General features: G+C 39.2%; 1 protein-coding gene across 7 annotated transcripts in view; it reads right to left on the bottom strand.

Annotated features, from left to right (window-relative positions):
• Positions 1–11547, bottom strand: part of Grik1 (glutamate ionotropic receptor kainate type subunit 1) — a 379146-nt gene that overhangs the window by 46410 nt on the left and 321189 nt on the right. For all 7 annotated transcript variants that reach the window (XM_028875952.2, XM_028875954.2, XM_028875953.2 and 4 more), the window contains 3 exons: positions 8521–8634; positions 4857–5060; positions 3890–4113 (listed from right to left, as the gene is read on the bottom strand). In XM_028875952.2, the coding sequence (XP_028731785.1) occupies positions 3890–4113; positions 4857–5060; positions 8521–8634 (542 nt within the window). The remainder of the gene's footprint in view (positions 1–3889; positions 4114–4856; positions 5061–8520; positions 8635–11547) is intronic.

Genomic DNA, 11547 nt, shown 5'->3' with positions numbered 1-11547 from the left:
AATGTTAAAATACCATAGCGCCAGTGAGAACATAAGGATGCTCGCCAAGCCATAAGGCTTCAGCAGTAAACAATAGCAGGTTGCAGATGCATCAGGGAGAACTGGGCTTAAGGTGAATATATTATCTACAGTGAAAAGCAGGAAATGCTGTGAATCATGAACCAAGAACTGGGAAGATAGTTTCTCTTAATGAAAAATGTTCTCTAAAGCCCTGGATATCTTCTGCAAAGTGTGCTGTGTCTTCTCACGGAGTCTTAGGGGTGTTAGGACAGCAGCCTGGTCATTTATTGCACCATAATATCATCCAGCTCTTTCCTGTGGCTTCTCCCAAGCACGTTCCTGTAAGCTTATGAACATAGCTTTAATTGACAGTGCATGCCAATACATTTTAATTACTGTTGCAACAGTATAATTAAGTTTTGAATTTATACACTCTTATAACCATAGTAGTTTGCTGAGCTGAAAGAACGAATACCGATATTAATGAACCTAATAATTGAAACAGCATGCAGACTAAAGATGCTGTTACTTAAACAATATCATTGTCCCTTGTACAATAATTTAAAAATATTAATTGCAATAAATTAGGAAGATTATGTGTTCAAGCATATAGGCTTTTCAAACAGACCATAACACCTGGCAACCACCCCTTCCCCCCACCACCGATATTCTGTTGTTTACCCACTAAATACACTCTGATCTGTGAGCATGCGTCCTTGGAATGCTGCTTTTTAACTTTTTCCCTGTGTAAATAAACATAAATAAATAAATGTTAGAATACTTTAACACTTGTAAGCAATTAACTGGACTTTCTGTGGATCAAAGGGAAACTATCTAAAACATCAGCACACTCCTCAGCTCTTCAGGAAGTTGCGAGTTCTTTCTCTCCAGGATTCTGAGTGACTTGGGAAGCACGTGAACTGGCGAATAGTGAGCAATGACACAAGGCTCTGCTGTAAGACACTGGCATTTTACAATGTAGAAAGACACACTGGTTGTGTAGGTGTAGAATCCTAAAGCCATTGGACAGCATGTCAGCACCAGGAAGTCTACTGGAAAGTCCAATCCATAGTCTGAAAGAATGGCCATCTGAAACCACTGTCCCATACTCAATAAACACTCAGTAAGTTGGTACTGACAGTCAGTAACACGGCACATGGACAAGTGTGCTTAGAATCTATGCTACAACTTGCATATATAATAGTTTTTCATGGGCACGATGGTGTTGCCTGTAATTCCAGCATTTGGGAGACTGAGACAAGAGGATTGCTTCCAATGTGAGACCAGCCTGTCTCCATAGGAAGTTCAAGAACAGCCTGGGTTGCAAAGAAAGAACTTCCTTGTTTCAAAACAAAACAAATACAACAAAACACAGCATAGTGAATCTAGTGGATTTATACATGGGAATGTTTACTTTGGGTTAATGTTTAGATGCATAAAGTTTACACGAAGTGAAAAGTTGTGAACTAATCCTTGATGTGAAGTTTCCTAATTGAGGGGGCTTTCTATTTCTTGTTGTCAATAGACATTGGTAGCTTTGAAGATAAAAGAATCCATCTGTTTGAACTTGTTATACAACCATGGATTTTGTACTGTAACTGTAGAATCTGCTTTCAAGGGAACATTCTTTTTCCTATTTTTACTTTTTGCTAAATGCCAACTTTAAGAGTTCCATTTTAGCAAGACAACTGTAAGTCCATGTTTAGAAGTTTGGCTCATTTCAGTCCTACGCTCATCATGAACCTAATTCTTTGTGGTTAAATATTTTTAGAAAGTCAACCACCAAACCAAAACACTAACATACAAGTTTGTTAGCAGCCATGCCTAACTGGCATTTTGTTAGGTTTTCTTTAGCTTCTTCCATTAATGCTTTTTAGCTTTATAAATTCAGTTCAGTCCAATGAATGATTTTAGGGACCTATTTAGTGAGGGTGTTAGCTTAAATGTCAGATTTGACTTTATTTTTTTCACTTTAAAAAACATAAAAGGATATATTTCACAATATAAATTCTAAAGATTCTCTAGAGCAAAAGGTTATTATTAGATTAACTGGTTTTCAGTTCATGTTACTGAATTCAGTTGGGATGCAGTACAAAGGGGTCCCCTCAGCCTGTGTGCCTCTCAGGGCTTCTGGGCTATGCTGACACACTGTTTTCTTGCCAGCTTTGGCCAACTTCGCTATAGTAAGTCATGTGCTTTTCCATTAACATTACCTTGATTGCTCCATTTGTGAGCATTAATGTTTGAAGAAACCATAGATGCAAGATATGAAAACTCACATTTTTATTGTCCTCTGTCCCTTTATTGCTTAATTAGGGGTAGATCCAAGCAGAGAAATGTAAAATGTAACAATTCGGTACAATGTGGTGTGTTCCTTGTAAGAGGGTACTTCATTACTATACAGCTATCCCAGAGCAATATTCACTTCCCCTAGTTACCATGACAAATCTCCAAAGGTCAATAGCCGATTAAAATTATTTTTAAGCAATATTTTCTTTAAATTTTCTTGAGCATAATGTCTTGACCTTGATATGACTGACATTTTGAAATTGATAATCCTTGTGTGTGTGTGTGTGTGTGTGTGTGTTGTGTGTGTGTGTGTATGGAAAGAGAATTTTGACTACTATTTCAAAAACCATAAAATTTGAGATTTGGCAATGGCAAGTTTTACAAGGTGTTGAGAACTCCTAAGCTTTAGCCCCCATATCCATAGAGAGGTCCCTTGTTTGGCTTGACTCTGTCTGTCTCATGGGTCTTCTGTACATTTCCTGCTTGGGTTATTTTCCCAAGCTTTCTTTGTAATTATGCTCGGGGAAAAGTTACCAGGCATTAATCAAAACTGGACAGTGAACAATGACAAGGAGCTACTATGAAGATATATTTCTCTTATAAATTCCTGGAGAGAAGACAAAAATTGATTAGGAAATTTTTTTTTTTTTTATCAATTTTTGTTGAAAGGTGAAAAAGATTGAAAACAAGGACATGACATTAAAAGGCAATTTTTAAAACAGTTTATCTATGACTATCAAATGTTTAAAAAGAACAGATAAATAAAATAGCAGTTTCAAATTCAGTATCAAAGGCATTGTGATATATGGTCTACTGAGAGGAATAAAAAACTTTGGAAGAATTGTGTAAAGTATAATGGTTAGATATAGAGGCAGAATTTAACCTTAAAAGATAAAACTTGAATTGAAAACTTGCAGAGTATAATAAGATTTTTGTAATGGCTTGAGGATGTAGCTAAGTTGCAGAGGGCTAAGCATCCATAAGGCTCTACAGTTCATCCCCGGGACAGAACCAATCAATCAATCATCAGTCAACCAATCAGTCCTCCATAATCTCATGTCATTTCAGTGTTATTTCCATGATTTTCTTATCAACCTTCCAACGATTTTAAAGAACAATCTCACAAATTTTCAAAGTGTTTTTCTTGATCCTTACAGGTTTCAGCAGCTTTCAATGTTTCAATCTTTCTGTGTTTTTTATTTGCTATGGTGATGCCTAGCTAACTGGTTTTTCTGTTTGGCTTAATCGATTATTCAAGGAACCAAATATCTTAAAATCATTTTATTATTATTTTTAGTAATATTTCAGCTATCCCAGATGATCCATTGCATTTTTGCTCTGTATTCCTCAGAAAATGGTATAAATAGCCATTTTATATGAATTGAAATACAGAAAAAGTCAAATTAATATTAAGGACTTTCTTGTTTCTTTAAAAATGTATCTTTATGGATAATTAGCTTTCAATGCACACAATAGTTTTACATGGAGACCTTGAGAAAATGCAGCAATGAGCAAAAGTAAAATTGCACTTTAAAACATGAATTTCTGAAGTCTGTGACTGACAAGATTGTTGTCATGAATTCAATATTCTCAAGCTTACCTTGCGATCACAAAGAGCACACAACTGACTCCCAAGCAGGCCAGCAGCACATACATCCAAATGTCTGGAGACAGAGGGTTGAGGAAAGAGAAAACACCTGGGTTGGTTCCATTGGGCTTCCGGTAAAGGATGCTAATGCCCAGGGTCATGAAGGGCTTGGAGAAGTCTATGACCTTCTCCCTTACGTAGGTGATGGTGAGAGGAGCCACTGCAAGGTCAGCTCTCTGTAGAAACAAGTTCAAAATTGTCAGCTGTGTTGCTGCCCTTCTCTGTGAATGACTAGACTTACCCTGAGTATTCCTACTTCCTAATCTCAACTACAAATGCTTTTCATATAAGGAGCGGATTTTGGTTACAATACAATGTTTATCAATGACAAAACAGAAACTATGGAGGGGTGGGGATCGGGGTAAGGTGCACACACCCACACACCCAACCCTCCCAGAGGGTGTGTGTGTGTGTGTGTGTGTGTGTGTGTGTGTGTGTGTGAGAGAGAGAGAGAGAGAGAGAGAGAGAGAGAGAGAGAGAGGAGAGATCATCATACTTAAATGAAAATTGCAGGATGATGTCTTTATCAAGGACATGTTAGAAAAGGAAGAAATGAACAACTTGATCATAATATAAATTGACAAGATGAGATTTTTCTGAGTCCTAAGTCCCAAGTCCTAGAATTCTTGATTGAATTGGAAACTTCTCAAGCTTATTTTTTGGCATAAAGGGTGAATGTATACATTTTAATCTTCAACTTTTATTTCCATTTATCCTTTCAAACTGAGGAAATTTTATATCTTGGTTGTATTTTTCTCCTTTTTAAATTTTTGCCTGTATGTGGCTAACAACATGGAACACCAAAGTCATTCTTCAAGGCTTTGGTAAAAACTTATTATTATTGTTTTGAATCAATTACTTTTTTCTCCTCTTCCTCACATAGGGCATTTTTCAAACAATCAGGTGTATTTTTGCTTACGTGGTCGATGAGTTCTTTAACCATTCCATTCCACTCTCCTTTGTCATTTTGAGCTCCATATTTGCCATCAGGAACTAGTTTAACATCATAAAGGAAACCCAGGATATTTGACAATTCTTTCAGCAGATCCAGGCAATATCCTTCAAATCTGTCGTTGCCATATAGGGGCTTATCGGATTTCCTGTACATCACATAGGGCTCTTCCTGAGTGAAACAAACCAGGTACGAAAGCTCCATTATCGTGAAAAGGAAAGTAGTCCATCAGTAGCCTGAAGATATATAACATTTGAAGTTGGCTTTTAAGAGTGGAAAATATTAAAGTCAGTTGCTTGCATTCCCATTTCTGCTATTCTTGTCTACCACTGTTACAGAAGCCTTCATATATATTTTCATTTCTTTCCTACCTCCTTAGAGAGGAGCCTTTTCTTGCATTGCTGTATTGTGTGTGTGTGTGTGTGTGTGTGTGTGTGTGTGTGTGTGTGTGTGTGTAGTGTATGGTGTGACAGAGACACAGTTATCTTCAAATTTTGAATCTGAGAAGATGGAAAGTCTCAGAGGACACTAGGGTTCCACGTGCCTCCTCCACATGACCAGATCCAGGCTTCCTTTTCAGGACGCCACTTTCCTTAAGCTTTTACTTAAGAGAGTCTACTTATAAAGGAGAAATGAGACCCAGCAAATAAAATCCTTTCATTTTTCAAACATTGTGTATACCAAATATTCTAATTTTTAGTCTTAGCTTCATTCCAAATTCAGTCTTACTTTCTCTATATACTGGTTGGCTGCTGGTGGCCATGTCAGAAAGAGCAGCAGATGGCAAATGAAGTTTGGGGTATCAGCCCACTAGGAGGAAAATCCCTGATGGATGAATCTCAGACAGGCAAGGCCCTGAGAACCCAGACCCCAGAATGTCTTTTGCTTCTGCTATGCCCTTACATGTTTGCCGCTGCCATCTTTCTCTGGTATCTGGCATAGTGTGAATGGGTGTGAGGAGATCCCCACTGCCTGTAATGTAGTGTGTTTATCTCATGCAAACTTTCCATTCTAATGGGTGTTTTAACCTGTGGACTATTACGAAAATGATTTCTTCCTAAGCTGTACTGTCTAATTGATAATAATTAACGTTAGTTTAAATAGAGTTTTGATGATTAAAAAATATAAAGAAGGAAGTGTCACACAGCTAGACGCATGAGTTTCTATTGAGGTGTCGTATAGAATGCATCATAGGTTAATGGTTAAGAAAAAACAGTTGAGTCCTGGCAGCCCAGCTAGCTTAGAGTACTTTAACCTTAATGTTTGGAGGCATGTTCACAGGTTTTGAAGTGCATCACAGCTGAAACAAAGCTTTGAAAATAACTTAAAGTTAGACTGAGATGTTTTTGTTAAATAGCTTTGAGGTGAAAAATCCAAGAAGATAATCTAAAGTTTTAGAAAGGCACATAGTTGAATGAGGAGCTCTTTAAGGACAAGGAACAAGAACAAGGTAGCTTTTTCTTGCTAGGATTGGTTGATGATCAAAGGTGATGATTAATTCCTTGTATCCATTTTTGCCCTCAGTCTCCTGATATAAAGAAATTATTAAGGAAAGGGTATGTACCCTAAAGATTTAAAATAGAGCTGACTGATTATTTTTGATATATAAAAGTTTAGATTTGTGATTCCTTATAAGATTACCTTTCAAGATAAGTAATAAAGTGATCAGTCCTTTCTTTGTAACCACAAAACACAACCTGCCAGTAAAAGAATATCTTGCTTGCTTACACTCTGTTAAACTATAACAAGTTGCTTGGGTATGAATGTATATTGGTTCTTGGGATAATTTGTTTTTCACCTGTAATGGGTAAAATGTTTAATCATGTAAGGGATATGGAAAACATGTTGTTTTTTACTTGTATTCATCCTAATCATTCATTTGAAAAACAGAATGTAACCACTTTGTAATTTTTATATTGCCTGAAAGAATTTGCTGGTGTATATAAACTGTAAGGGAAAGAATCAAGCTAGAGTTAAAATTGGTTCGAAGGAAACCATCAAGAATGAGAGAGTTAGAAGGAATTAGAAGGAAAACATCAAAAATAAAGATTGACAGAGATAAATCATCAAGAATGAGAGAATAAGGAAGAATAAAGATAGAATTAGAAGGAAAACAACAAGAATGAGAGGAGGAAAATAATGAATAGAGAATATGAAAGAAGAATAAAGAAAAGGTCTGAAGGAGACCATCAAGAGAGTGTGTGAGTATCTTTTCCCTTTACCCCCTCAGACAGAAAAGTCTTAGTATGCATCGGCTCTATGGATTCCTTTTGAACCCTGTGCTGCTGGGGGCTGGTCCCTCAGGGAGCGGTAGCTGGCTATTTCCAGGGTTTCCTATTTTATCAGTCCTATAGTCTTATTTGAAATCACCTTGAACCTCAAATATGATAATGCTTTTCTTAGATGATAAGATAAATCCCTTATGAATAATAGCCATTTTCCTACCATGCATCTGTAAACTTGCTAATTCTCCCTTGAGTAAATAAAGGTTTATTTTGTTTTATACAATTATAATAATCACTCTACTGATGAGATGCCCTGTATGTTTAGGTTTCTCATCAAGTAAATTGACAGTTGGATCATGCAAACGCAATAGAAAATTGTTGCCCAGAGTGGCAACATAGGGGAGTTCCAGGACAGCCAATTCTACACACTGAACCTTGTCAAAACAAAATGAAACAAAACAGCCCCCCTCCAAACCTAATTTCCATAAGGGGGCTGCAGCAAAAGTAATGGCCAGAATAAAACACAAAACAAAACACAAGAAAATAACAGATATACTTTTGATAATCATGTCTCACAAGGCAAATTCAAAGAAAAATAACTCTAATACCAAGGACTGAAAGAAATAAAGCAAAGCATGCCTTTAAATGCAGAGTTCAGAGTGCACTATGCCTACCTTGATCCCCTGGGAAAAGAGAGAGAAATTGGCTGGCTCGTGTACAGTGGCTAGCTGGCCATAAGACCAGAATGGCAATGGGACACACAGTCTTTTGGAAATCAGTTAACACAAGGGTTATTTCCAGAGATATGAGCCCATGGAGAGGAGCCATTGGAGGGGGGTAAGAATGGAAATGCAATGTGTTATTCAGGGACCTATTAAACCAGGAAACTAGGGGAAACCATGGCAGAGATGGGTATGTTGCCAGAGTCCAGAGAAGCTGGAACCTGGGTGCAGGGGAATTGACAGAGCAGGAATTATGTTATGGAAAGACATGGGGAAAAATTGATTGACAGCATAGGGAGGTCACAGAAAGCAATCTCTCTGCCACCCTTTTCCCCAGCCACCCCATCCCCTGCCGCCTCTGTGCCACTTCCCTGGTCTGTTGCTAGAGTCTCCTCTTGCTTGAAACCATCCAGCAATTCATCAGGCAAAGAATAAGAAAGAGCCCCTGGGTGGGGCGGAGAGAGGTAAGAATGGACCTGGGATTCTGGCAAGATGAAAGTCTGTAGAGAGGTTTTGAGAGCTTACATTTCACTCCTTAAAGCATGTACAAATGTATGCTTTTAGTTTCCCAGTTTGAAAAATAGACACATGCAGACAGAACTGCCAGCCTGAAAAAGACAGTGGAAGGAGCCTTTCAGGTCTTGTGTGGGAGTGCAGATAAAAGGCCAGGGCTTCACAGCTTACCAGAATAGTGGTGACAATGAGTGTTCGGTTGGCCAGCGAATCTGTGATATTGTTGGACCTGTCTCTGTTGCCGTCTGTCATGTTCAGCCCACTGTTGGAGTTCCAAATCCCAATCTGCACAGAACACAGGGTATCAGAGGCTGCCAGTTGCCCACAGCAGCACTCATGTTAAAACAGAGGTCCCACTATGCCAGGAATGGGAACCAAAGCTTATACCCAGGGGCACCAGGGCATCGCAGTGGAGGCTACTTGCTACAGGAGAGTGGCACAATAGAAGGATGAGGGTGTAGACAGAATCAGAAAAATTTGGGCTCTTTAAGGCAGGTGCAGGAGGCATTTTTATTTTATTTGATTTATTAAGAAATTTTTTATTCATTTTGCATATAAACCACAGATCCCCCTCTCTTCTTTCCTCCAGCCCCTCTGGCCTTTCCCCACAACCCACTCTCTATTCCTTCCTCCAACAAGTTATGGCCTCCCATGGGGAGTGAGCAGAGCCTGATATGTTCAGTAGAGGCAGGTCCAAGCCCTTCCCCCTGCATCAAGGCTGTGCAAGGTGTCCCGTCTCAGGTAGTGGGCTCCAAAACGTCCTCTCATGCACCAGGGATTGGGAAGCCTACCGAGACAACCAAACCAAAGTAGTGGTAACTCATGAACTTTATTTTACTTTCAATTAATTAACCAATTTTTGGTTATTTGAGACAGGGTTTCTCTTTGAGACAAAGATTTCCTTTTGTAGACCAGGCTAGCCTTAAACTCAGAGATCTGCTTTTCTCTGCCTCCCAAGTGTTGGGATTAAAGCTGTGTGTCACCACAGTGGCTTGGAATTTTTACTTTTAATTATTAAGCTCATTACTGTTTTTTTTAAATTAAAACATTTGGGAGTAAATGACTATATCAGATTTTCCCTCTGTAGTGCATTTGTTGAGCACCTACTTCCATGTCCAGCACAGCTGTAGGCACTGGACGACACAGCACATAGTAACAAACAAACACTCTTGTTACATTCTGCTGACATCAAACATCATGCCACCACACTGTGAACACCAGTTCCTTGAAAATATGTGATTGCTGGGATGGAAAGAGCAGGGTGGGTGGTGGAGGGATTTGGAATTGGAAAGGCATATGGGAGAAATTACATAGACGAGAGGTTGACAAAATTCAGGACTCATGCTTACTGAGGAGCCAGTGCCCAGAGGGGTCCCTTTTTTGCATCCCAACAGGACGCAGTGCACAACCGCCGTCCCAACACCTCACGTCTTTCATCATTACTACTTGCTTATCTGTGTTCTGTGTCCATTTGACCATGAACTCTTCCAGTAGGGAAATTTTATTTTTCATTGACTTTTATTTTTTCTACCAGCGAGCCAGTGGTGATTACTGGCTCAATGACCCTTACAAAATGATGTCGTCTTATGTCTCCAGTGGCCTGGTCACTGCTAATGTGTTAGGCCCTATAAGATATTGATGTTGATCATTCCTGATGCCCCAATTCAAAGTTCTTTAGCACCACCCGACCTCAGGAAATGTGTCAGAGTCAAAAAAGAGGTGCTAAAAAACTGAACCCCCCAAGAAGAGGGGGAGGAGAAGTAGGAGAGGCAGAGAGGCGAAGGATACCCAGAGAACATGGCCCCCAGAATCAACTAAGCAGGGCTTATGGAGGCTCACAGAGACTGAAGCAGAAATTGCCGAGCTTGCATGGGTCTGGGCTGAGTTCTCTGCATATGTGTTATGGTTGTTAGACTGGTGCTTTTGTGGGACCCCTAACAGTGGGAGTGGGGGCATCTCTGACTCTTTGACTACTCTTGGGAACCTTTTCCTCTTACTGCATTATTTTGGTCCAGCATTGGTGTGAGGGTCTGTGCCTAGTCTGATTGCAACTTGTGCTATGTTCTATTGATGTCCCTGGGAGGCCTGCTTTTTTTCTGCGGGGCCAGGGGCAGGGAGGAGATGTGTGGTGGGTGGATATGAGAGAGAGGAGGGAGAAACTTGGAGGAGTGGAGGAAGGGGAAGCTTCTGTTGGGCTGTATTGTATGAGAGAAGAATAAATAAAAATAATAATAAAGACTATCTTCCAGCTATCTGTGTAAGGTGTGTATGAAATTTTGCACACATATGACATGAAAGCACAGATGATTTAGGGAGAGGTAAGGAACCAGTGGGAACATAAGACAATAGGAGATGAGACCAGAGTACACTTGTATACATGTATGAAAATATAATGAAACCCATTGGTCTCTATGTTAACTCAAAGAATGAACACAAGATGAAATCTAAATTTCCAGTTCTTTAAACAGTATATGGAATATCAGCAAATTTCTAGTTTAGGCTTGGGTCCTATCCCAAGAGATCTTCCTTGCCCATGAAAATATCTCAAAATTAAAAATAAAATGCAGACTTTTCTCTTCTCAAGCAATTCTGGTAAGGGATACTCTACCCATGCATTGATTTATTTAGTATTTGAGATGACCCAGGAAAGAGCTATGAAAATTGAGCTATTTTGGCCCAGTCCTGTGCACATTTACTGTCAGCCTCAGGACAAGGAATGTGTTTGAAAGTCAGGTGGAAATAGCCAGGTAGTGGCTGTGTGACCTTAAATAGGGTGCTGATCTTTCTGGGTTCCTGCTCTCTATGTTACAGAGATGGTGAGAAGATCAGATGAGATGGTAGACATGGAAGTACTTGCATACGTTAAAAGCTGTGCAAATAATCACACAAGTCATGTAAATGACTTTCACAGCAATTTCTTAAAGCTCACCTTGTGAAATAGTTTGCAATGGCTGAATTTTTTTTCTTTTAGAAAATGTGAAAGGAAATGAGCTATGAAAATCAGGCATCTATGACTCTAGCATTTAGACAAGTTCACACAGACAGGGGAGATCTGTGCTTGACACTTAAATATCTTCCTTCAGTTTGGGAATAGGCTTCTTTCTACAAGAAGACACTCAGCTTGGTAGACAGAGTGTGGGCTGTGTAGAGAGACTTTTGTGTAGATCTTGACTTTGCAGTCTACCAGGTATGTGACCT

This window comes from Peromyscus leucopus, chromosome 12 (assembly GCF_004664715.2).
Source record: "Peromyscus leucopus breed LL Stock chromosome 12, UCI_PerLeu_2.1, whole genome shotgun sequence".
NCBI lineage: Eukaryota > Metazoa > Chordata > Mammalia > Rodentia > Cricetidae > Peromyscus > Peromyscus leucopus.
Note: the sequence above shows the minus strand (reverse complement) of the source record. Positions and strands in the feature narration are given on the sequence as shown.